A 25572-nucleotide genomic window follows, 5' to 3' on the forward strand; every position below is an offset into this window, starting at 1 on the left:
TCCTCAGAGCAGCAGTCAACAGCAAATGAGATAATCATTCTAGCTGGATTTCTTTCCCAATCTTAGACGACGTAGTTACGGAATAGTCTTATAGAACAAAAACTTGGTTTCTCATTCCACATACAAACGCAAAAGCAAAATCACTTGACTACCAATAAGTTATTTCTTGCCGTACGTAGCCAACGCCTTGTCAATTATATCAGCTGCCCAGAGACACTTCTCATCCTGGAATCGGGGTGTGATGACTTGGATAGCACAAGGTGCGCCGTCGACTTCGCCGGGGATATCTACATTTAATCAGCACTATAATCAGCATGAAATGAAAGAAAGAAGAGACATACAGTTGGGCTGAACATCGTCTGATGTATTCATCGGCTCTGAATCAAGGTCTTTAGATGCTTTTCCATATGGGATTATGCACGCAGGATACTATATCCAATTGTAAGCAATGCCCTTCTAATGAATGGACTGTGAGTAGGAAAGTGGATAGAGGAAGAAAGACTTACATCCAACAAGTTCCAGATAACAGTATAAGGAGGCCATCCATAAGTATCATAACCAACAGCAGTATTCTGAGCCCCAGGAGCCAAGATAACATCGAGCTTCTGATCAACCCAAGTTTGCCGCCAAGCATCATTAACCCGCGCCCTGGCTTCATGCAGCGCCTGGATTGTGTCAAACGGTTCAAGTCCCTGTTCTACAGAAAAAGGACCTGAGAACATAGGTGCAGCAGCTTTAGTCACGGATGCCACAAGGGGCTCACCACTAGCGGCAATAAGATCTTTATGCGGGCCGTAGGTCAAGTATTGGAATGCGAGACGTGAAGCATAAGCCACACTCAGCGCTTCATCACCACTAGCACTGAGACGGACGATCCGGTGTCCGACACGAGTCAATACCTCAATCGCAGAGTCCAAAGCCCGCTTAACAGGTGGGTGAAGCGGGAAATGTTTATCCTCAGCCAGAACACCAATACTCAAACTCCCATTAGCAGTATCGTTGATACCACACGGGATACTCTGCCAGGGTACACTAACAGCCCCAGAGTCATATTTCCACGCATGACCATCCCCAATGACTGTACTCATAAGTAACTTCAAATCAGCGATACTGTGTGCCAATGGCCCAGCTGCTGGAATCAGTCCCGGCATTCCCTCCGTAGCACCGGATACCTGTCCACCGAAGGGAATGCGGTTGGCTGTTGGCTTGAAGCCATAGACGCCGCAGCATAATGCTGGGATGCGGATTGAGCCGGCGATATCGGTTCCCACGCCTAGGATGGATCCGCGGAATGATACGAGTGCGCCTTCGCCGCCGCTGGATCCGCCTGCTGTTAGGGTTGTGTTGTGGGGGTTGAGGGTGCGGCCGAAGATGTTGTTTTCGGAGTCGGCGGTCTGAAGTATGGTAAGATCCATGTCATTGTAGGGTTAACATAGGTACAGGATGTGCAGACTTACCATCATTGTCTGTGGAATGTTCGTCTTGACGTATAGGACCGCTCCCAGCTTCAACAACATCTTCACGAGCGCGGAATTCGTCTTCGATGGTTCCTCTTTCAGAAGAGCGACATATCCAACTGTTGACTGTGTACCCTCAACACAGAAGCTATCTTTTAGACTAATAGGTAGACCATGGAGAGGTCCAATAGGTCTCCCTTCACGTTGGAGGTACTCATCCAAATACTTAGCGCGCTCAAGCGCCTCAGAAAAGAATGACTCTGTTAGACAAGATAGCTACAAGTACAAAATAATACATCAGCAACGTTCAAATGCATCAAGTTTAAGAAATACTCACAACCTGCTGGGCAATAGCAGCCCTCTTACAAAACGCCGTAGTAACATTCAAAGAACTAACACATCCAGAAGCCAACTTAACCAATAACTGACTGGCGGTATAATTCTCCGTAATATCCAATTCGCTCTCGGAAAGAAGACCACTGCGACGGGGCAAGTCGTACTCCAACAATCGTGGGTGTCGGCCCGCGAGTATGGCCCCGCTCGGGACCCATTCGCGGGGGATCTTCTGTTCGCACTCGCGTTGCTTTTGCGCGACGAGGTCTTGCCAGTTGGAGGGGGCCGAGTCGGATTCCATTGTTGGACTGGGAGGTATGATGCAGATGGATTTAAATGCTCTCTTTCGGGTTTATGTAGTGTTCCTGGCGGAGTTTGCCGGTTATCTTTGCATGTAATGTACTTGGCTGTGACCCACTTAGGGAGTGTGTCGGCCTGCCTGTTTGGGATAGCTAGGGTTGCAGCCGAGGCAAGGGGTTGGAGATGTTGGCTATTGTTCCTGCATATTTGTTATCGGCTTAGTCTAGCCTCGTTTATAGTTCTATATACTTGCGGCTTATGCGTCGGCACTTGCTCTTCGCTTGTGAAGGATGGAGAATTGGATTGATAAGAGACATTAAACAAGGTCCTAAACCTGTTCAGGATAGGTAAGAGACCTTTCGGCATCAACTAAAGTTCCCGCCCCTATCTTGCCACCACATTCTCAGGCTTAACACCCGGGAAATTGGTCAAATAATACGCATCAATCCAGATCTTCTCATCCTCACAGCACATCACACCCAGGCAAACCAATCCATTCAACCAATTGTAAGGACCCGGCCCAGCCTCGATACGCAGATGGGAAAAGAACTCCACATCGTCCTGAGAGACCGTCGCAGGCGGAACAAAATTCGGATCCTCTACCACAGATTTAGCGTAATTGGACTCTGGACCTGGACGATACAAGCCGTGTGCGCGGATGTAGAGGTAATGACGATCGGATGTGCGGACGGTGTAGCGGGCATCTAGGGTCATAGACTGTAAATTATATAGTTAGCCGGCTATTTTAGATCCTGGATGTCGAAGTCCGTATGCAAAGCGCAAGACACCGAAAAGAAATAAAGCAGAATGGAGGGGATTGCTAACATGTGTGCCCTTCACAACTGTCGCCCAGTCTGCGCCTCCCAAGGGTAGGATTTCACCCTCAATTCCAGGGCCTTTGACGCTGCCCCGCACGATGTTTGCAATACTGCGAATGGTATCGCCGTTGTGGGGAGCTCCAAGTTCAATGTCTTCGGTAGAGCATTCCAGTCTATATAGCCAGGACATGGATGGTTGGCGCATAGTAGGGCCATTAGGGAAGATGCCGTTGCCTGGGGATGAGGTGGAAGACATTGTGAAGGTAGAATTTAGATGTGAGTTCTAATTGCAGTAAATATGAGTGTCTATACTACATATACACAAACTGCAAATTTGTTTCTATAACTTATCTCCTCCCCGCAATCTCCACATCCAAAAGAGAAGGTTGACCCACCGGCGCATTTATTGCAACTTGAACTTTTGAGGAACTCCGTGAAATCAGTTCATTCACTATAACTGAGAGATACAGAATAGGGAGGTCCAACAGGTCATATCTGATTTGTGAGCTGATAAAATCCCTGACCTATTTCAGCTTCCGCTCTTTTGATTTTTTGTTCCCATCTCAGTCTGATACTTCACCTTCGACTTCAAACGTGATAGATATCCGCTCTTACTCGACTTATAGTGCAATTATAAAAGGGTTGGTTGCCTTGTACCGCTCACCTGACTCTTTGCTTTTTGCTCCCCGCAACTTTGACTCTATACTCCATCTAAACTTCAACCTTAGCACCATATCATGCCTTTCGCTACCGATATCCTAACCGACCCCTCCCTCCCGGTCTCTGCACGTCAGCAAGCTCTGAACCGTGTTCACGCAGACCCAGGAATCCCAAAGAGCTCAACAACCTCGTCCTTCTGGATCCAACCCAAACATGATTTCAGCCAGACCCCATCAAAGCCTCTGCCCACCGAGACGGACACCGTTATCGTCGGATCAGGCATTACCGGTGCATCTATTGCGCGCACAATATTGCAAAACCGCACCTCTCAGCCCAAAGCTGCAAAACCATCTGTGGTTTTACTCGAAGCCCGGACGATTTGCAGTGGAGCTACGGGACGGAATGGAGGCCATATCCTGGAGACCGCAGATGAATATGCAGAGCTGGCTGATCAATTTGGCGTTGATGATGCGCGCAAGTTTCTCAAGTTTAGATTGGCGCATTTGCATGAGATGCTTGCTGTTGCAAAGGAACTGGGGATTACAGAGGAGACCCAAGCGCGCAAAGTACAGTTTTTGAGTGCTTATTTTACCGAAGACACATGGAAGGAAGCTTTGGAGAGATTGCGCCGTTTCAAAGAGGGTATGCCTGAAGAATCTGCTGAGTGGACTTCATATGAGGGTGATGCTATTCCAAAGGTATGTTTTCATAACTATTTGCCCCTCTTCTGCGACATTTTTGAAGTGTCTCCCATTCGACATGTAGGGAATTAATACTAATACAGCCTCCAGGAATTCCGCCTCGCTCGCGCAAGAGGCATCGTTGCCGGTCCCGCAGGTGCTCTCTGGCCCTACAAGTTCGTGACAGGCATCTTTTCACGTCTCAGAGCCGACTATCCAAACGACTTCCGCATGCAAGAAAACACCCCGGTAACTGCCATCCAAGAAAACACATCCAGTTCCGCCCCACGCTACAAAGTCGAAACCAGCCGAGGCACAATCCTCGCTCGGCACGTCATCCACTGTACAAATGCACACGTTGCACACCTAGTCCCCGGCCTCCGCGGACGCATATTCCCAGTCCGAGGCCAAATGTCCGCCCAAACTCCCGGCGATCAATTCCCCTGCCAAGCTAGCGAGCACTCCTGGCTATTCAACTATGACCGTGGCTTCGACTATCTGACCCAACTACCAGAGGGACAGATGATGCTTGGTGGCGGGTTCGCAAAGAGCGAGCATGGCGGACTGTCCGATCTGGGTATCTCAACTGATTCCGAACTAAGTCTTGATATTGATATCCATCTCTCTGGTGTACTGAGTGCCGTCTTTGGACGAAAAGATTGGGGTCGTGTGCAGGGTGATCCCATTCAGGCTATGTGGACGGGTAATATGGCCTTCAGCTCTGATGCTTTCCCTTGGGTGGGACGGTTGCCTGGTGCTGTTACACGTCGTGCAGACCATGGTGATGATGGCTCCGAGTGGGTTTGTGCTGCTTTTGGTGGCGAGGGGATGGTTCAGGCTTGGCTTTGTGGGAAGGCGCTGGCTACTATGTTGCTTGAACAGGATGGTGCATTGGTTGGGGGCAGTGCTGATATTTCGTGGTTCCCTGAGCAGTTGCGTGTTTCGGAGGAGCGGTTTGGCGTGACTGAGTTGCCTAGGGAGGCTGTTGTGGAGCGCCAGCGGGCTAGTTTGTAGATGGGGGTGACATTGAATTTGTGCCCCGGAAAAGATCTTAAGTAGTTGATCAGATGCTTTTTATTTAGGATTGTTTTATGATCATACTTTGTTAGAGCTTTAGTCTACCTTGATCGATTCCTTTGATATGTTCAGGAAAGCATAGCGACTGCGTAGATTGCCGTGGGTTACTTGGTAGTTCCAAGCTACTACAATAATTGATCAGCTTTTGACATAGCATATCCATATCATACCGTCTCCTATGGAGATTTTCATGAGTAGATAATGGATATGGAAAGTCCCCAATGATATACCCAGCAAAGCTCGCCATTTTACACCAACAGTATCCAAGTAGCACAATCGCACCCTGGCTGTATCTTATCTGATGTGGACAGCTCACTCAGTGAATAGGGATTGACGCCATTGAAATATGATGGGACATAGATAAATCGGACTACACAACAGCACGTCGGGAAAAAAGCATAATCCAACCACACCCCAGACCCGAGTCCCAGATAGATCCCGGGTGGTCAGCCCTGATCACAGGATTTCTCGATTAGGCTGAAAAAGTAAAGTATTCCCTGTTCTACAAGAAAGACGATGAACCTAGAATGCCTTAACATTGATACTGACCGTTCCTTTGTTCATCCAATAAAAGCTGACAGGGGATTTTATCAAGAGAAGACACATGGGGCAGGCCATGATTTATTTGTTTGGTCTATTGTTCTCTGTTTTGAGCCCTCATCCTAGTGTCCATGGCATCTGGCAGGCTAGTTAATACATGTAAAGTTCTAGATAACACCTCAGGCCTCAAAGAAGCATAATCTCAACAACTCCCACAACGAGTAAATACATCAACTGATATATGCAATGCACAAGACTTGCATTTTAACACAAAATTCAAGTCAAAGTCTTCGCCAGACCACTGCTGTCGACATTACTAAAGATCCACTGACTGAAGTTGCTCGGAGCGGCCTGGTTGCAGGGAATTCCGGAGTTCTTCTGGCCAAGAACATTAGTGCACTGGAAGATTTCGTGCTGAATATCGGTGCCGTAGTAAGGCAGACCAAGCGAGGCATTCACGCTTGTAATGTTCACATTTTCAAATGTAATATTGGGACAAGGCCGCTCATCCGAACAGTACATAGACGCAGCAATGTTGAAGCGCGATGTGCCACGGATGTCTTGCCATTTAACGTCCTCGACCTGCAACTTCGATGTGTTGCATCCTTTGTTGGAGTTGGCTGAGTAGACGCACTGCGAAAGCTGGATCGGAAGTCCAACGTTTTCCATTGTGAAGTTGCGGAAAGTGACATTCTTCACGAGTCCGGTTCCACCACCACCCCAGTCGCCATTGCTGGGGGTGTAGATCCGTGTGCCTTGCCAGGTCTTGACGTAAGCACCATCCATTGCGTTTTTGACATGCACGTTTTCGAAGGTGGTGTTGAGATTGTAGTCTGGTGTCTCGGGGTATTGACCGATAGAACCAATCGTGATTCCAGTTCCTCCTTCGCAGTAAACGTTCTTGACGTGGAAATTGGTTGTGTTACCCTTTGCGGCGATGCAATCGTCGCCCATGATAATAGTGGCGTTTTCCACGAGAATTGAGTCACTCTTCCAGGAATCGAAGCCATCAGTGTTCATTGTACCCCATTTGCTGTCGCTGGTGGCGTTGACGAACAAGTTGGTAAAGGTTACGTTCTTGCTATCCCAGACAAAGGTGGCCCAGAACTGCGGTTGAATGACCCTTAAACTATCGACGAAAAGGTTGGTCGAGTTGTAGAACGTAATACTCATTGGCCGTCCTGGCTGGTTCGACTGGTTTCTGTTGGCGTTATACCATTCTTGGCCCTGGCCGTTGTAGAAGCCACCCTCGCCATAGAAGTTGACATTTGTACCACCAAAGAGCCAAGCAGTGACTTGATCCTGCAGAACAACGCTGATGGCGTGGGTTCTCCAGTATGGGATGTTGGTAGAAAGGCGCAGTTCTCCGCGGAGATGAACATCACAGTTCAACAGGTTCGTGGTGTTTAGGACGGTGTTGACATGGAATAAGTTCTTAGAGAAAATGACCGTTCCATTGGTACCGCACATATCAAAGGCTTGCTGAATTGAAGGAGAATCATCAACGGCTTGCCCGCGATGGAAAAGCGATTCGGGATACAAGGTGCATGTTGTACCTTCGTTGACGACCCAGGCCTTCACCAAGGTGACCCAGAGGGCAATAAACCACACATTCATGGCTTTTGTTAATCAGGAATTCAATGGCTGCGGATTGAATAGTCGTGGTCAGCAAAAACCTGAGATTTCAAGGGAAAAACGCCTCTTGTGTAGCTAAATATGGAATAGAATATTTCCCACAGACCCCCACGAGTGTGACATCACATCCCCATAATCTTCACGAGCAATAAATCAGGCTATTTACACAGACGCCACTGTAGAGATGGCGGCTATCGAGTGCGAGAATTTTGAATGCCGAAATGAAGCGGGGTGTTGGAGTATGGGGACGCTAGTCAATGCTTCACTGGCCAGGGTTTGGCGTCAAGGCTTAGCTTCGGAATATCTCTTGGTTTCGGCGCCACATGTAGTATTCATAGTGACGATCATTTTCTATAGCATTGTACCCTCTGGTGATCGTCATTATACGGCCCGAAAATGTATGCAGCTCGGGCACAGGCAAATGAAATATCCAAAAAAAGCAAAAATCACGGTCTTCTCCGTCCTTTGCCCCAGCGGCATCCCACGTTCCGAAGTCAGTTTTCGCGTTATGACCAAAGCATCTGAGGCTTGGTTTATACCCCGGCCCGAGACCTGTGCCGGCTTCCGAGATTAAATGCCATTGACCGGGGAATTGTCCTTTAACCGGCTGCTTCTATGGCTGCACATTTTCAGTTGCAGCAGAAAATTTTATACAATGATGTCGGAAGCCTTTAAACAGAAAGCATATTCGTATAGATCATTCCACTTGAGAAACAGTGCTTTCCATTCACCGTTGCTTGTATTCCACTAGAACACAGCGTTAGTTATAGAGAGCCATTACAGTGGATCAGCTTTCGTTTACGGGGATTTATTCACCGGCATGGCATACATAATCTCGATGTATGTAAGGTTTAAAGCTTCTGAGCTCCAATGAATTCTTCTTACCAATAGACTAAATGACGTATAAGGACACAAAACCCACAGGCACGTCTGTGGTAACCCATACAATCCATACGGCGCACAAATATAAACCAAATGATCGGGTTAAATCCCAAGACCCCAAAAAGCCCAAATCAAAAAGCCCAAATCTGATAGTACTCACAATACCTACAAATCTCCATGGTAATCATCCATATTGACTTACTGTCGTCCCAACACGCCATCATTGTGGACCCGCATGCCCATGTTCTTCAACAATGCCGCGATACCGTCCCGCAAGCGCACGACGGGCGGCTTTGCCCCAAATAACCATGGGAATTATGGTTAGTGTAACACCGAAACTGATAAAGCCACATGCCACGAACATATTCTGGAGACCGTTGCGTTGGATCCAGGGTGTTATCGCGAAAGGGATTCCGATGCTGACTGCGTTGCGCATGAATGCTACGGCTGTGAAAGCTTCGCCGGTTATCTGGGTAGATAAGATCATAAGTACGGAGAATATTTTGAGGAATGGGAACTTCTGGAAGGACAGTGTACTGACATCTCTGTAACTATCCATTACGAGGACGAGTGCCGCATCACTGATACTACCGAGTCCAAACCCGAAGAGGCCACCGGCCACGTTGGGATAGATCCAGTGCATGCCCTATGGTTCAGATTGGATATATTAGCAATGATGCTGAATATGATGCTCACTGACTGCCGAATGGGGGTGCATAGCCTTACCCGGGAGATGGTGACACCGAACATGATCAGGCCACCCGCCATAACAAGAGCGGGAAGATGCAGGATATAGAGACGCATCTCGGGCTCATAGTACCCTTTATTCTTCCTTGAGAAGTAAAGAATAGACTTGTCGCCTAGAACACCGCCATATATCGCACCGAGCACGTTGCCGATGAGTGGACCGGCACTGGTGAAGCCAATTTGTTCGGGTGTGAAACTGTATGGTGGCAACGGAAATGTGAGTGAAAGGACATTAGACAGGACGGTAAGCCAGACAACACCGGCAGCGTATTGGAGTGCGGCAAATGCAACGGCTGGGAAGATAAACACGCAGAATGGGCGGTAGAAATGAGGCAAAATCGGCTCCGGGGTGGGTGTCACTAATGCCAGTCGCTTTTTCCATGAGTTGTGTGGAATTGTTAGGTCGAGGTGGTGGTGACCGGCGCTGGGTTCGGTAGCTGATTTGATTTTCTGGCCAGCTGTTGTGGTGTCTCCTTTGTTTTGTTGTTTCTTCTTATGTTGTGAATATACTTCGGTTTCTTCATCCTCTTCCTCAGTATTACTGGTTCGTCCTGTGAACAGAGGAACATATTTGGTTTCCTCATACAGGAAGCAGAAACAGAGGAAAAGTACGACATTGAAGACACCCATGGTCTGATAGGACATCCGCCATCCTTGCGACGTAGCTTGGGCACCGGCTGCCATCGGTGTCAAGAAACTCTGTTATGGACAGTGTGAGCGAAGACGACTTTTGCATATACGATGTTTTGAGGAATAGAGACTTACACCGATCATGACGCAAGTCATATACAGACCGTTCATTGTCCCCCGATGGTGGACAAAGAACAAGTCGGAAATCTGTGCGACATTAGCCGGCCTCCTAGTAATAGGGATCATAGAGATATTCCACACACAGTAATTTCAGCGATGGATTCATTTGTGGCACCGGCCAAGCCTTGGAGCAGGTTCATCAAATACAACTCCGTCAGGCTATGCATCTTCGATGCCCAAAAAGATGTGGCCAACATCAAACCGGTAGAGACAATGTAGACTGGTCGTCGACCGTACTTCTTTGCGAAAGGGATGAAAAAGATACAGCCAGTGGCCAGGCCGACAAAATTGACTGAGATAGCTCGATTCAGCTCGGTGTATGTCACCTCGAGATCCACAACCATCTGCTGCCAGAATATTGCCTGGATGGATAGTCTGATGAAAAGGGAGCGTCAGATCACTGTATCTATAAGCTTGCTTTTTGCAACTCACGCTGTGAAGATGATGATTGTCATGGCTAGAACTATAGTAAAATTAACCGACTTTCGCATACTGCTCCAGTTCTAGATATCTTGATATCAGCCCTGAATTCACGAAATGAGTATCCATAAGCTCACCAAGGGCTCGTTGGGATCATTTGACGGGATTGGGTCAAGCATGATGACCCGTTGGCCGTACTCATCAGACTCATCGTCTAGATATAGTATGCCATATCAGTAAAGGTTTATCTCGATTTAGGCTAGTGTTCAATTACCTCGAATCAATTTGAAGGTTCCAGGAGCGAGGTCAGGCTCGTCCTCGAAAGAGGACACTTGATGTAGGTCCACCATCACTTCGTTAGATTAGGACAAGCCAACGAATATTGACTTCTGCGGGATATGTGGGAGAAAAAGAAAACGAGGCCTTGATACAAGGTCGAAGTAGTATCTGGATGGGTATAGGGCGGAAGAGGTATAAACAGTCGTAGAACTCGTCGCCAAATTATGTTCTTCGGAAGGTTAGATATAGCGTAGAAGGTACAGATAGAAGATACTTTTTGCTGAGAAATTTCCCTAGGGCAGGAGAAGTTGAAAAAGGAAAGTCAAGTCGCGTGATAAAGTGAGATATTCGTGAACTGAGACCCTCCCAAGTAGCGACGAGGTGGTCAAACCACGATATATACCTAAATTTCCGTCCAATTTGAGATGCGACCAGTGTCTGGACACGATATACACATGATATGTCTACTTCAGCGGTACAGATACGCGAGTCCAGCCTGGAAGATAAGCCATAATGTGTCTCTCGAAGCATGTCAAGCCACCCGGAACCTGTGACAAGAATGCGGAGAAGAGGAACGTGAGTGGACTGCGGGTTTGGATTGACGTTGGCTTCGTTGATATTGGCAGCTCCTGAATGTTCTCCGGTGCGTCGACTTGCCGAATGGGGGATGGCGTGTAATTAGACTCATTTAGTGGATATCGTGGCGAAGCGAATTGTCTACCCCGCAAGACTGGAGGAGGGAGATTGATGTTATTACTTGATAGTCTCTTGGATATTGTGTTCGTCGGAATATGGTGGACAACATTGGTTCGGAGCTGGAGGAAGTGCTCAACTGCCGTGGGCTTGACGACTAAAACACAGCATGGATCTTAAAGTGGAAATCAGCTGCACTGTAATAGTGAATGTTTTAGCTTCGTCAAAGATCTCCAGAGTTCTGTAAATTACAAAATATGCGTAAATGAACGCGTTAGAACTAGAATTGACTATTACACGAAGCCTTCATGTATCTCTATCTACAGCACATTCCAAACAGTATCTTGCTTAATATCGATAAGCCAATTCTGGAACAAAACCACTTCCCGTAATTGAAACAGACCGAGCCATCGGTATATAGCTTGCATCGACACTGCATACCGCATTGACTAGGTGAATCTTGGCCATAAGCGGCAGGTGGACACCACTTAGTTCTCCATTCTAAACACGAATGTCCGCGCCTATCAAGCCTCATTAAAAGCCATATCCGGGGAAGCTGGCTTAGATCCCAGTATCAGGCAATTAATTCTCTGATTAATTGTCGTGCTTCATAACCTCGCCAGTACTTTCCAACTTGAGGATATCTGCAAATATCTCAATATCAATGCGTTTATCTTATATCCACGAACCTGTCAGCCGCCTTCGCACTATCACCTTGCATTATCGGAACCATGTCTGCTAAATCGATGGTAAAGGTTGACCTCTTCCCTGTTCACAAGGGTAAGAACTTCCCCCATATAGAACAAGACAGGTTGCACCGGATACTAATACATGAACCATCGTACAGAAAGTTCCATTCCCGCCATCGCACGAACAGTCCACCGTGCGTTCTCCTCCGATCCCTTGATCCGTTGGCTGCGCCCGAATGCTACCCCATGGGCACAGCAAGATACCGGTACGGGGAGTTGGCAGTACCGGCGGATCCAACGGATAATGTTTGAGGGCGAGGTATTCAGATCTGGCGATGTTGAACAAATGGCAGACAAATTTCCCCAGAGAGCACGAAGCAAGGTATCAACATGTACTCCTGCAGTATCTGTGACCACACAGCCAGAAAAAGAACCGAAAATCTGGATGGAGGGAGACGGGGGCATCAATTCTAGCAGACAGGATGCCGGCGCTGTTGTTTTCTTGTTTCCACCTCCCGGGCGAGCATCGTGGTCCCTACCGCGCATATGGCTTGCATGCAAATTGTGGTTTTTGGAATGTCTGACACCCGCGCACGATAGCGGTGTGAGAGAGAAGGTAAAGCAAATATCCCATGTCACTCTGCATAATTTATTCTTGAAGCTAATGCGTTGTCCTCCAGCGAGTGCAGGTACTCATGGAGAAGCATGACGAAAGTGTGAAGTTGTTAGAGGCAACGTTCCCCAAGCAGAAACTGTGGTATCTCGAGGTAATAGCTGTGCATCCCTCCTTGCAATCACGCGGACTCGGCGGGGGTGTGATGAGGTGGGCCTTGGAACATGCACAAAACGAACCTGTATATCTGGAATGTACTCGGGAGGAGAACATTGGATTTTATGAGAGTTTCGGATTTGAAGTTGCCGAGGTGGTTGAGATGTTCGAGGATGGGAGTCATAGGGACGGTGATGGTGATCAGGGGTTCAAGCACTGGGTAATGGTTCATCCAGGGAAGAATGGGAGTTAGAATAACGATGCAAGGTCCGTCAGAACGTGGGAGAAGTTGTATAAAGTAGCATGTATAGCCACTCAATAGTACGCGGCAACGGGGCAAGCGAGGTGAACATTGGTTTTGCTCCGGATTGAACAATTGTTAGAATATAACCTTGGATGTCTGGTTAGATCATGTAGTAAGGTAGCATATGTTCTCCATATCCCAATCCATAAAGGCCATTATAACAAGCCCATTTCGAGTCCCTTTGAGCGAGCCAGTTCATGTATATCAATAGCTGGATCCCCCTTTCTCCATAGCTCTTCCAACAGACTCAGAAGAATTTGACATTGATGAGATTGTGAAAACTCCTTACGGATAGCCTGCTGCCATTCTGGTTTGCGACATAACACACTGACTTCTAATCCAGCCACAAACATAGGAAAAATGGTCGCGTTCTTGATGAAGGCATCTTCCGTTGGACGCTCAATAAATGCGAGGCGCATGGCATCGAGGGAAGCCATAATTCGTGTAACAAGCACAGTTGTATCTGCCGGGCACCTTGCGGGCTGTCGCCATGCCGAGGTGCTAGTGTCGCCCTGGCTAGGAAAAGAAGCTCTCGTTTCTCTGCGAAGAGCCAAAATACCAGCTAACCGATGTGCCTCCCAGAGATAGCATTGTAGAAAACTGCCCGGCTCACCCGGCCAGTCCCAGAACGTCTGCTCCGTAGCCTCTGCCCCTATTCCCGCGAAGATGTCTAATAAGGTGCGCGGGATACCACTCACAGGCTCAATGCCATACCTAGGAGCAGCAGGTTGGCAATAGCGACGCCAGATGCCTATACGCGGGCTTTGGCGACCAATAGAAAAGCTAGCCAAATCCATGACTCCCATGACCTCCAGTAGATGAATCCTGAAATGGGTTGGCGTAGATGGCCGATGTGTATCGTTTAAGCCGTGGCTTTGCAGAATATTGTGCATGCCTTCTAGATGCATAGTCCAAGGCAAACCATGCATCAACTAGAAAGGGTGTCAGAACCATATCACAATGTCTCACGAAGGAATCTGGGGTCACGCACGCCAATGCTACACAGCAGCAGCCCAGAGGTCAATGTCCCGTCAGAAAGGGTTGTGCTACGTGCCAGTTCTGATCGAAATGTTCCTAGGGCTGTGTCGAAGTACTCGCAGAAGCGCGGCATGGCGAAGCTTGTCAATGCAAGTTGGAATGCAATGCAGATAGAATACAGTGCGCTGGATTCTTGACATAGTTGCGGAAGACGGTCGTGCAACATACTGTCTCTTGCTGTCGTGGAATGTAGGGCATTGATGCCATCATTCATAACTGCTTACTGTCAGTAAAGCAGATATTTTCCTTCGTTACCATCACCAAGACTCACATTTGTTAAAAAGAACCTCATCTTCAACGACCTGCTCGTCATTTGTTGGACTGTCTTCCAAAGCCCGATTCCCGTCAGATCCTACCCAGCAATCAACACCAAAGAACAAACTCATCAATTGCGAAGCCATAACTGACCAGAAGAAATCCCCAGTCCCTCCGTCTCCCGCTTCTTCCTCTCCCGACTCAAATCCCTCTGGCGACCCCTCGGCCTGCTCGGCGCAGAACCCTTGACAGGCTTAGCAGCACCAGTAAAATAGCCGCGCGACGCAATGCCACTGCCCCAGCGCAGCCGAACCTCGTAGCCCTCGCACACGACCCCGCGCTCAGCACAGTTCTGACAAGTAGGGCGCGCGTTATCGCAGCGGCGACGCCGTCGCTTACATGTCCAACAGCCCTGGTAGGAGCGGGTCGACATGCCAGATTGAGAGGGAGCTGGAGAGTTCGGGGATGGGAAGACGCCGAGGTTTTAATTGAATGCGGGGGGAACTGTGGAGATCGCGGCCATATTGACAGCCGCGTCCGACTGCCCAATTGGGACAGATATCTAAAGGGTATCAGTTGTCTCAATCTTGAGATTTGGATATATTCAGCTTCGTTCCTGTGTCTTGGTTTTCAACATCTCTGTCTGCTGTATTCTTCAATGTCGTTCCGACCGCCCACATCCAAATGCAATGTCTCCATCCCGGGTCTGGGAACAGTGGAAGGTCTCCAATTCGCCAATGGCGTACAACAATTCTGCGGGATTCCCTATGCACATCTTTCAAAACGCTGGACAAGATCAATTCTCAAGACAACATGGGAAAATGGACACCACGATGGCACCAAACTAGGGTATTAGGACGAAAATCCCCAAAATTGAGTCTTTGCTGACCGACCCTTATCATGCAGGAATGATTGCCCAAGCCCCATAATCGAAGGTGATGACGCCGACGACCTCATCCCTGTCCCATTGGCTGCTCACTTCCCGGCCTTGCAGACCGTTGACGAACTGTCCGGTCTGGCCATGAACATCGTGGTTCCACATGCACCGAGGCCAAACGATAAACTGCTTCCCGTGTTTGTCTACGTTCACGGCGGATCACTACTATACGGAGGTGCAAATTTACCCATTTTCGACGCGGTCAATCTCGTTTCACATAGTATAACCGTCGGGTTACCGATCATCTGTGTAAACTTCAATTACCGCGTCGGCATTGGCGGCTTCCTTGCCGGTCAGACAATTGCCCGTGAATTGAAACACGATGGATATGCAGGCAGTGGCAATTTCGGATTCACTGATCAGCAGGTCGCATTTGACTGGGTACAGAAGTACATCGGGCTCCTAGGAGGTGATATTCACAACGTCACAGCAGTGGGAGAATCAGCAGGCGGCATCTCAATCAGCAACCAGCTACTCGCTGCAAGACCACCGGTATTCCACCGTGCCGTGTGCATGTCCGGCCTCTCGCCTGCTATTCCTGCATTCACGATGGAACAACATGATCGTTTCTTCGAGGATGTGTGTCGTCATTTCCAAATTGATCCTGCCGGTCTGGATGCACTGGATCATTTACGTGCTATCCCGCAACAGGATCTTGCCAATGCAACACCATCCATTCAAGGTGTGCCATCTGGAACGGGGAATCCATGTCTGGACGATTGGTTCTATCGCCCGGGCTTTGACCCGCGTCAGATTCATACTCCGCCGCCTTGGTTGAAGGGGTATATGATTGGAGATACATACCACGAAGGTGTAATCTTTCATATCAACCTTGTTGAAGAGAGCTATGCATCTATCAGACATGTCATGACAACTCATTTCAAGGACGACTCGTACACCGACGAGATCCTATCTGCATATGGTATCACCGAGGGTCTAGCCCACGAGACACTGCTTGAACGCTTAGAACATATGTGTGGCGATGCTATTTTCAAAGTTCCCAATTATGTCCTGGGACAGGAATGTTTGCGTCAACGGGTGGTGGAAGAGAATTTATTCCTGTACCATTTCGATCAGCGATCTCGGATTAAGAATCTTTTGAGGGGACTGCGTATCACGCTCATGAGTTGCTTTACCTTTTTGGAAATTTGAATAATGAAATGAGTGAGGGGGAAAGTGTGATGGCGAGGGAGTTTGCTGCTGCTTGGATTCGGTTTGCGAATGGGGTTGAGCCTTGGATTGCTCAGGGTGGGCGCAAGTGGATGATTTGGGGGCCTCACAGTCGAATGGGGGTTAAGAGTGAAGTTGAAGATGAAGATATTAGGCAGTACACGAGGATGGAGAGGGTGCTGCGACTTGGGGATGGTGAGGTTTGGATGCAGTGGGTTGCTGCTGTTGATGCGCTTGTTAATAGACGGAAGTTCTGATGGGCCTAGTGGTTGTGTAGCTTAAATTGGCAGATACTATGCATTAAACATCAAGTTCACTGGGAGAGCCCTGTCAAGTATGCCGAGTCTGATGATTTTGTATATCTACTCCTGAATTGTCTGTAAGTAGGTCGATTGCTGAGAAAGAATGACAACGAATCTAGCCCAAGTAGGCGATCAAGTGTAATCAATTCGAGTAATATCGTACATCAGGCGTGAATAACTCCGGAAAATATACGAACATAGAGAAACCAACACACCTTGTCTAATGAAGTGCGTGCTTTTTACCCAGTGACAATGCAAAAACATATTTGCAGTAGAAGAAAAGAAAAAGAGCAAAATGCTGATTCCCAGAAGGGAGGACTTGATGAAGATAGATATTACAAAATACAAGCAACCTCGTCAAGGTGGCACAGCTCGAGCCAACAGGCGGATGTTGTCCACAAAGCCCTTGACAAGGTCCTCATACTGGTTCTTTGGATCGCCTGCCATGGCAAGTTGACCCTGGCGACGGATTTCAGCGGCAGAGACTTCAACCTCGAGCTCATGCTCGAACTCATTCTTGCCCGGTTGTTGCTATTGATGGTCAGAAGACTGTCTTCGGGTTTTCGGGGTAACATAAGAATTTTTGGGGCACTTACCTCGGGTTTGGCTACCTGAGTCAGGTCCACCTGATATGCCAAATGGCTGTAGCTCATTCGGTCTTTGATGCGCTCGCCTCGTCCTGCTGCATCCGCCAGTGGGAGGGTGCTAACGTCGCCGGGGTATTCCATTTCGAGGTTGACACTGACACGCCAATCCACTGTGGTGCGTGGACTGCACACATCTATGTCGGCAACTCGACATTTGACAATTTTGGCGAGGACTTCCCCTGTGCGTTGGTCGGTGGTAACCCGGACTTTGGGCTTGTGCCGAGGGTTCAAATTTTGACGGATGATTGGGGGTAGATCAGATGCTTGAACCTCATGAAAGGTATCACGCTCTCTTGTGTGTATAGGAGAGCGGGATTCGGGTCGAGTTTTGTTGTGGCATTGACGCTTTGACAGTCTCGTTGAGGAAGTTGTTCATCGCGCGGTGTTGTTCCTATAATTCATGGTTAGCGATCAAGTTCCTATGCTGACCATGCTTGAGGACCGGGTGGAAATGAACTTACGACAGTCATTGTACTCTCAAACGATGTCCGGAACCGTGCGCTCTCCCGGTTGATCACACTCTCGGTTAGAATGGGAAGGTTGATCCTGTCTCTACTGTCCATGTCGATGATATGACCCAGTTTCGCCTCAACCTCAATGATTGCGCCTTGGCCAGCAGCTGCCGAGCCTGCGGGTCCTGCATTTACATCGGTTCTCAACACCACATGTTTGAACAAGAAATCGCAAAGCGTCTTTGTGACTTCCTCGTGTGGGATGAAACCAGTGATAGATGGCTCCCAAGGTCCCAGTGAACCTGCTGACTGCGAGGTACTTGATGGCGGGGGCTGCACAGGCGTTGGCCCGTTTGTACTCGGTGAAGCCACGGTTGGCGCTCGGGTGACCCGCGCAGAAGGTGTGGCGGCCATTGTTGAGGAGGAACGTCTGCGAGCTGCCCAAGACTCTTGTTGTGTTTGACGGGCATGCTTCGGAATTGGAGGGCGGGGATTAGGAATGAGCGGACATTTGCCTCTGGTGCGAGCCGATCTCTGAGCATAGATTGGAGGCTCATTATATCTCCTTCTCTTTTGACTGGGCTGTTGAGACTCCACGTGAGGCGGGTTGTCGATTTCCATCTTCAAAGGATGCACACCTTCGCTAGGACCTGAGGGTGAACTATTGACCTGGCTGCCCGGTGCAGTAGGGGAGGTAAATAAATCCGATCCGGCTGAAATGGGCTTCGGTGCTGTGGGACTATCGACCAGCTTTCTATCTTCAGATGAGCGCGCTGGACCACTTGCTGCTGGTTCTGAAATGCCAACAATACTGTTGGGACGGGAGCTGGATTGAGGACTAGCGCTCTCAATTGGCTCTCGCTTGAACCCGAGTGAAGGAGGATGAGGTGTCGGCTCAGACGGGCGAGAGCTGTGCACTGATAAGTGTCTTTGATTCCCAGGTGACTGCGTTTGAATGGGGTCTCGTGCTTGCAATTCGTGCGCTGCTCGCGGACTGGATAGGGGGTTGCGCGAGGAGCCGTGACCGGAGGATGGCGGGCGCGCAGTCGATGGCGACTGGCGGGAGGCAAAGGTAGGAGGAGGACCGAGAGGAGTGCCGGGAACGGATCGATGGGCAGAAGGTGAAAAGCGCTGCGATGAGACAGATTCTGATGCAGCGGGCGGGCTGTCTCTAGGATGGAAGGGGTCGGTTGGGGGCCGGGGGTTGGTGACAACCGATTGCAGCGACTGAGAGCGTTGTTGGGCAAAATATGACTGCTGGTCCGGCTGCTGTGGCCCTGCGCTCAAGGGCTGTGGTGTATAAGGTGAGGCTAACGGGCCACTGGGGTGTTGAGGGTGTGTTCCGTATCCCGACGCGCCAAATTGATCACGCGTTGCAGAACCGTAGGGTGTCGAGATGTGTGTGGGACTTTGACCGCGCTGAGCCTGCACTGCTGTGTTTATCCCTGGCCCGTGGTATTGCTGATATGGTGACTGCGCGGTTGTGTAAGGCGAAGTCTGGTCTGGGGAAGCGTACGATGGTTGCAATGGGTGTTGGGGCGGGTGGGCAGAATATTCTGAGTAAGAAGGTGATTTCTTTGTGCGCTTCTGGGGGGCTTGGGCGGATATGGGTGAGCTGGACGAGTTGTTGGGGGGTGGAGGATTGGAGGCGCCGGCGTCGCTGTTCATGATCGTGCGCAAATCCATAGTGACAGCACCCACTTCGGGTTCACCGCACTAGCACTATTATCGAAAATCACACGCGACAGGCGATCGCGACATTCAGACCTCGCAAGATGTCGGGAAGCAGGGAGGGACAATGAGTGTGGATGAACAAAGAGGAAGGGAGAAGTTCTCGAACTGCGGAATCGCGCGAATCAGGGAGAGAGGATCATCGCCGCTTTAGGGAATTGGCTATAGAAAGCTCTACTGCGCGTGTTCGAGCAGGTCAAGTTGAAGCTTGAAGATTTCTGTAGCTGCTTGTGTAGTTCTATGTTGGAGCTCTAAATGTCCAGCAAAGCTGCCAAGTGTAGAAAACTAGAGCTCTTGAAGCATGATGCTTTCGGATAGCTTGATATCATGGAACCACTTATGCTAGAAACGATCTCCGTTCGGGTCTGTAAATTGTGCAAAATATTTCAGGCAATCGTCCTCCAACAATCCTACGTATCAAAATGTTCAAATGTCCTCATCGAAAGGTGTTGGAAAAGGCCAGGTGGGATTGTTCGAGGATCACGTGGTATAAGATTACTCAGCCCAGGCTATGCCCAGTTCAGTTGGTGTCGCCATAGCACGCTAGTCCTATTCCAGAACTATATCTTGAAACAAAGACCTCATGCCAAGGGTGTTCTTGTACCCTTCACCTTACGCAAATGAAGTAAAGCTGTTTGTTTCAATAATTAACTTAGCACTTCCGGGAGGCTTGTACCGTTCTATTTTCGGCCGCTGCGAGGTTGCGAGGTTGCGAGAGCAATGTTGAAACTTGTTTTGGGTCTGGAGAGATGTGGTCAAACCTATAAAGTCAAAAGAGTTGAAGTACATCAATACTTAACCGAACCGATAACTTGTCGCGAAGATTCGGGTCTGAGCGCTTCCGGTTCAAGCGACTCAAAACGAGATCATCAAACTCGTTTCCAAGGCCTCGAGCGCGAACAAAGGACATGCACAATTAACTGAAGATGTTCTTCGGAAAATGGTGAAAGCAGGCTGGGCGAGTGAGGAAGAATTATTTACACGCTTTGCGATCATCAAGAGTTCCATGAGGTGTTCGACTTGATGCGCGCTCGAGTCGACCAAGGCCATGATATGAGCTCACTGCGGGGCTCGGTCTATTTAAAACCTACCGAGGTACCTAAAGACGGAGACGGTCCTGACACCTCGGGATGCCTCCATGAGAAAAACGCCTGGGAAGATGAACTCGCGCTCCAGCAGGACATTTCCGCGAAATGTCAGTCGGAAAAGCGGACCTTGAGTCTACGAACCAGAAGTGCCAGCGGGAAAAAGATGAACTCGACACTAAGTACCAGTCTGAAGCCCAAGGTCTGTTACTGAAAGTGAATGAATGGCCTAGAGAGGCGCGTGAACCCCCAAGCAAAGTGTAAGTCTTGATACTCAATTTGCCAAAGGCCTTTTCTTTTTCTATTCAGAATAGAGTTAAAAATACTGGTGTTAATTCTAGGTCAGGAGGCTCATAGCAGACATGTGAGAGTTAGGGGCTTCGATTGGTATGTCAACTGTGATAAGTGTGAGTAATCAACCGGATCCTTCGAAATTGGTCGGCCACTCTGAACTGACGTCGAAACACAAGACTATGGTGCAGGCGCGAACTATGCTTCTCCAACACTTTAACATTGCATTGAGTGGTGCGCAAGCAAGGGCAGTAGTTGTGTTCGTGTGGCCTGGCATCCCGTGAACAAAAGGTGCGCCTTTGCTGCCACCCACGCCGTCCCGACCTCGCTTCGTTCCCGGGGCGGTTGGCTTCACGCCAACAAAGCTTAATATGGGCATCAACGAGGACAAAATATCCCTACGCTCCTCTTCTCGGACCACAGAGTTTCCATCCCCTAAAATTTGGGGTTATCCAGTTAGACTTGCGGTAAGAGGCCGGCCCAGACCAATTCATTTTCAACTTCAGTGCTGTTCATCAATTTTACTATATGGGTAGTTACATTCATTTAGCTGATTTCATAAATTCTCACAATTGGCTATAGATATCATAGAGGTCTACCCATCAAAGTAGAAAGCACATTGGCCAAGTACACATTCACAAAAGTGAAACAAGAAGAGAAGGACCAGAGTTATATCTCTACTTTCGGCTCACTGTTTGGTACATTGATAAATCCTTACTGTAGCTAAAATTCTACGGCTTCTAAACTACTCGACAATGTCGTCCATTTTACTGATTAGCATGGTAGTTTTCTATAGAGGGAAAAAGACAGCACGTTGCCAGACTCTCGAGCCACTGGTATGTTTACAGCTTGCCTAGTTTGCAACGAATCTTTGGAACTCGTTGTATGTACAGAACAGTTATTTTACAATAACGCTTGTTTCATTCAGTTGGAAACAGCAAGTAAAATATTTGAACAACAACCTAAGCTTATTATAGACTAGTGCACGGATGTGGCGCTGAGAAAGAACGGAAGAGTGTATGTAAATGTTGTAAGAAGCCGAATTTGTCACTTACTGTACGGATATTACAATACAATATCTCGTCTTGTCCTTCACGTCCTATTGATTGTATTTACTAGAAAGTGATTTGCAAGGGACATGAATTCTGATTTCAGATTCATTCCGACTGTAACTTGATTGGTAAAGAAAAAAGAATGACTATTTATAGGAGTTGGTCCATTCTTTTTGGCACTTGCAACTATATCATTCAAGACCAGTCAAGAGACTTCCAGAAGTCGGCAATTGGCTTCGGGCCCCAGGTTAACTTGTCGGCGGCGCCAGGAATAACCTGGGTTCTCACATATTGGGATCCCTTGAAGACGTAGTGCTCACCCTCCACCTTAGCGTTGGGAACAGGAATAGCGGCATCGACCGCATCAAACCCAGCGCTTGTGAGCCCCGGCCACTGGTCAACTAGGGTGTAAGGGCCGTAGATGATCTTGTCTTTGCTAAGATCAATCCGGACGGACTTCGTTCCTGAGAAGAGATAGGTTTCAGTCGAAGAGCCGGGAAGATTGATAGCGGCGTCGATCGTATCGAAAGGTGTAGAGACAAGGCTTTTCCACTTGTCGGTAATTTTGAGAGGCCCCTCAAGTAGGGTATCGTCTCCTCCCGGGCTGAACTTGATACGGATAACGCGGGCGCCGAAGAAAAAGTAGAACTCGTCCTTGGTGCCGTGAACGGCAACCGCACTATCAATTCTGCCAAATCCGGCCTTGGTTGTCGCGGGCCAGTAGTCTTTGATTTGCTTTGGGCCGAATACTATCTCCTCATCACTACCGTACGGGGTCCACTTGACCCGGGCGTAACGTCTGCCGGAGAAGAAGTATCCTTGTTGGTTCTCTCCGTGGACAATGGCTGCGTCAACCATTTTGGTAGATTCAAATGGACTTTGATAGAAGTGGAAGAGATAAGTGATAATGATCTTGTTGGAAGTCTGGAAGTTTTACATTCGTAGGGAGAGAAATAGCAGAATTTATAAATTTCTGGACATAGATCCTCTCTAGTCTAGACGCTTACGAAGTGTCGGTGAAGAGTATGATAGACTAACAATTTTGAAGACCTCGCATAATTTAATGTGATGCCATCATAATCTGCAAAAGCCGACTCTAATCGTGTAGTAACCCTGTATAGAGATCCAAAACCGGCTAGTGATTCACATCAAAAGCTAGCAAATCACTTTTGTTGGTAGGTATTTACGTCGGTGGTTCGTGTAACTGTGTTATAGAGATGGTACTTAAATCCTGTCTACAACACTACATAATCCTGATATATTTTATTACGTACTTGTGCATTATTGCCTCATGCAGGACGTTAACAAAAATGTAACAGTTTGATAATATTGCTTCTAGCCGCATGCATTTCTCAAAATAGGTTGATTTTACTCACAAGTAGGCATTATTTTCAGTCACAGTTGATTAGTAGTCAAGAATGAGGATCAATAGCTTGAAGTTTATACGAGAAACAAATGTAGCGCGTCACAAGCTACGTAGCTTCTCATTTTCCATTTGCTAATTGAAGGGTGCTAGGTTACTAAACGCAATATTCAGGGTAGTGGCATTTAATCTTGCAACGCATGCTAAAGCAGAAGAGATGCTTATACGTAAAATAATGTCATAAAATCAAATAAAAATGAGAAAAGAAAAGAAAAAGAAAAAAAAAAAAAAGCAAAAACCGCGGTGTAATTTCTATATCCTTTCCCCACGCAAAGCTGATTATACCATATGAGCTTCTACATTGCGTCATAACTTACAAATCGGCTACAGGCACACATTAGTTCAGCCTGCAACCCATAGAGCATGTGGTCAAAATAGAACGACACCAAAAAATACCGTAGTCATGGCTATGAAGTGATTTACGATATTGATTAGTTAAACGAATTTCCCAGCTGTATTCTAGCGATAATTACTCACAATCATGCGTACCTGAGGTCAGCTCTCTATATTCAATGAATAAGCCTAGTATCAATTATATCTGTGGTCTAAATATAAAAGCTATTCTAAGTAATTCGGGCCGGCCCGTGCAGTGAAAGTAAAAGCGGTCTGCGAGACGATTTCTAGCCATCCTAGTAATACGATGAATAACATCTGTGCGCGTGGCTAGCTGAAGTGGGGTTAATGAGCAACGTGATGGACTATTGTTGTCTTTGTGTCACTTCGGCTGCGAATCAACTTCTTGGCGTGGCATCTCGTGGTGCTAATCATGGAGCCGTCCAGCTGGAAAAAGCCGGCGTGGGGATCGGGCGAGGAGATCCTTACCCGAATCCCTCCTACTATATATATATAGTAGCCCATCCTTGATCTGATGTAGTCGAGTTTCACATGAAAAATGATTGTGTAGATAAGTTGACATATTTAAATTCAAGGATTTTCTAAGTTTTTTAGCGACATGGAAATGCTGTAAGGCCGATATTTGCTATAACATCGGTGCTATGAAAATTCCTCGACACAACTAAGCAGGGTAGCACAATCAAGGCTCTGCTTTGAGCATGCTGACGAATCATATGCCTTTGTAAATATTGAAATATAATGAGCTGAAAGTCTCCACTTTGGAGTAGGAAAGCGACTGTCTTTGTTACAGCGGGATTTCGATACAGAATAGCTGATACATATGATCCAGCACCCGTGACGTGGCTGCCATATGCGCTGTAACTGCAGGTTGTTCGTCCACCTCCTTTTTTGCGTCATTAGATCCCATGATTATTTTTTTTTTTTTTTTTTTTTTTTTTTAATTTACTCTCGCAAACAGTGGCTTACAGGAGTGTGTGTGCCGCAGGCCCTCACTAGAACAGTAATCACAACGGATATAGTCAACCTAAAGCATCCACTTAGGGGCACATATAGTCTATATTATTTGTTAGTAAACGCTTGTTGTACTACAGGCATGTAAAGGTTAAATTTGATAGCATTGGGCTCCTTTGCAGTGTAGTATGAAGGGAGTATTATAATATGCAGCGAATCCATTGTCATTGATATAGTTACTAGATGAAGAGAAGATCATATTATGCAGTGAAACCGTTACTATCAATGTGGATACCGGATCACATAAAGGAAAGAATACATTATGCAGTGAAACTATGAGGTCTTCCGGAACTAGCTATACCGACATTTGGCGTTATCGTGTAAATGAGAAATAGAAGTCCTAACGCGTGAATAAACATAATAGAGATACGTAATTGCACCTAGTAGTGCTAATATCTAAGAAGAGGGAAAACTTTTCGAGATCTGGCTCCTTACACATTGTAACCCCCTACATTGATGTACTTCTATATCGAAAGTGATTCTAGACAAATGAATCCGGTATCTTATAACGTTGTAGCACTTACGCTGTGTTAGTGATCTATACACGGAAAGTAAGGTGTGTATAATAGCCTCGCTGTCTCGTATATATAGAGGCCAAGGCTATAATCAGTGTAGACATTAAAGATTATATATTTAACCTTATTCTTCCTAGTTTTTAAAGCTAACACACTAAGATGCCAATTTCTATAAAATTTATAGGTTTCTACAATGGGGCTACTAGAAAAACTGCC

The 25572-nt window shown here is 47.6% G+C and overlaps 12 protein-coding genes across 12 annotated transcripts; 5 read left to right on the forward strand and 7 right to left on the reverse strand.

Moving 5' to 3' along the window:
• Positions 1-159: 159 nt before the first annotated feature.
• Positions 160-2091, reverse strand: gmdB (general amidase GmdB; the record flags this gene model as incomplete). Its single annotated transcript, XM_058511823.1, has 5 exons — positions 160-287; positions 342-429; positions 507-1394; positions 1458-1733; positions 1795-2091. 5 exons carry the CDS (start codon positions 2089-2091, stop codon positions 160-162), a joined length of 1677 nt encoding a protein of 558 aa, XP_058377359.1.
• A 383-nt stretch (positions 2092-2474) lies between these two features.
• N7446_003075 (DUF3237 domain-containing protein) lies at positions 2475-3164 on the reverse strand (the record flags this gene model as incomplete). Its single annotated transcript, XM_058511824.1, has 2 exons — positions 2475-2807; positions 2916-3164. 2 exons carry the CDS (start codon positions 3162-3164, stop codon positions 2475-2477), a joined length of 582 nt encoding a protein of 193 aa, XP_058377360.1.
• A 481-nt stretch (positions 3165-3645) lies between these two features.
• N7446_003076 (NAD(P)/FAD-dependent oxidoreductase) lies at positions 3646-5262 on the forward strand (the record flags this gene model as incomplete). Its single annotated transcript, XM_058511825.1, has 2 exons — positions 3646-4266; positions 4360-5262. The coding sequence occupies 2 exons, from the start codon at positions 3646-3648 to the stop codon at positions 5260-5262; spliced, it is 1524 nt and encodes a 507-aa protein (XP_058377361.1).
• Positions 5263-6141: 879 nt separating this feature from the next.
• N7446_003077 (uncharacterized protein) lies at positions 6142-7482 on the reverse strand (the record flags this gene model as incomplete). The annotated part of the gene is made up of 1 exon (XM_058511826.1): positions 6142-7482. The coding sequence occupies one exon, from the start codon at positions 7480-7482 to the stop codon at positions 6142-6144; it is 1341 nt and encodes a 446-aa protein (XP_058377362.1).
• A 1120-nt stretch (positions 7483-8602) lies between these two features.
• Positions 8603-10709, reverse strand: N7446_003078 (putative MFS transporter; the record flags this gene model as incomplete). The annotated part of the gene is made up of 7 exons (XM_058511827.1): positions 8603-9028; positions 9109-9828; positions 9895-9966; positions 10023-10314; positions 10372-10442; positions 10497-10573; positions 10634-10709. 7 exons carry the CDS (start codon positions 10707-10709, stop codon positions 8603-8605), a joined length of 1734 nt encoding a protein of 577 aa, XP_058377363.1.
• A 1353-nt stretch (positions 10710-12062) lies between these two features.
• On the forward strand, positions 12063-13042 carry N7446_003079 (GNAT family N-acetyltransferase; the record flags this gene model as incomplete). The annotated part of the gene is made up of 3 exons (XM_058511828.1): positions 12063-12111; positions 12179-12636; positions 12701-13042. The coding sequence occupies 3 exons, from the start codon at positions 12063-12065 to the stop codon at positions 13040-13042; spliced, it is 849 nt and encodes a 282-aa protein (XP_058377364.1).
• Positions 13043-13248: 206 nt separating this feature from the next.
• Positions 13249-14819, reverse strand: N7446_003080 (Zn(II)2Cys6 transcription factor; the record flags this gene model as incomplete). The annotated part of the gene is made up of 4 exons (XM_058511829.1): positions 13249-14025; positions 14085-14347; positions 14403-14483; positions 14540-14819. The coding sequence occupies 4 exons, from the start codon at positions 14817-14819 to the stop codon at positions 13249-13251; spliced, it is 1401 nt and encodes a 466-aa protein (XP_058377365.1).
• Positions 14820-15044: 225 nt separating this feature from the next.
• On the forward strand, positions 15045-16475 carry N7446_003081 (uncharacterized protein; the record flags this gene model as incomplete). Its single annotated transcript, XM_058511830.1, has 2 exons — positions 15045-15235; positions 15293-16475. 2 exons carry the CDS (start codon positions 15045-15047, stop codon positions 16473-16475), a joined length of 1374 nt encoding a protein of 457 aa, XP_058377366.1.
• Positions 16476-16483: 8 nt separating this feature from the next.
• On the forward strand, positions 16484-16750 carry N7446_003082 (uncharacterized protein; the record flags this gene model as incomplete). Its single annotated transcript, XM_058511831.1, has 1 exon — positions 16484-16750. One exon carries the CDS (start codon positions 16484-16486, stop codon positions 16748-16750), a length of 267 nt encoding a protein of 88 aa, XP_058377367.1.
• Positions 16751-17152: 402 nt separating this feature from the next.
• Positions 17153-19580, reverse strand: triA (uncharacterized protein; the record flags this gene model as incomplete). Its single annotated transcript, XM_058511832.1, has 4 exons — positions 17153-17326; positions 17392-17734; positions 17787-17833; positions 17904-19580. 4 exons carry the CDS (start codon positions 19578-19580, stop codon positions 17153-17155), a joined length of 2241 nt encoding a protein of 746 aa, XP_058377368.1.
• Positions 19581-20818: 1238 nt separating this feature from the next.
• N7446_003084 (uncharacterized protein) lies at positions 20819-21285 on the forward strand (the record flags this gene model as incomplete). The annotated part of the gene is made up of 2 exons (XM_058511833.1): positions 20819-20970; positions 21117-21285. The coding sequence occupies 2 exons, from the start codon at positions 20819-20821 to the stop codon at positions 21283-21285; spliced, it is 321 nt and encodes a 106-aa protein (XP_058377369.1).
• Positions 21286-22248: 963 nt separating this feature from the next.
• N7446_003085 (uncharacterized protein) lies at positions 22249-22911 on the reverse strand (the record flags this gene model as incomplete). Its single annotated transcript, XM_058511834.1, has 1 exon — positions 22249-22911. The coding sequence occupies one exon, from the start codon at positions 22909-22911 to the stop codon at positions 22249-22251; it is 663 nt and encodes a 220-aa protein (XP_058377370.1).
• Positions 22912-25572: the final 2661 nt, after the last annotated feature.

This window comes from Penicillium canescens (assembly GCF_028828765.1).
Source record: "Penicillium canescens strain IBT 15451 chromosome Unknown utg000002l_segment0_segment0, whole genome shotgun sequence".
In the NCBI taxonomy this organism is placed as follows: domain Eukaryota; kingdom Fungi; phylum Ascomycota; class Eurotiomycetes; order Eurotiales; family Aspergillaceae; genus Penicillium; species Penicillium canescens.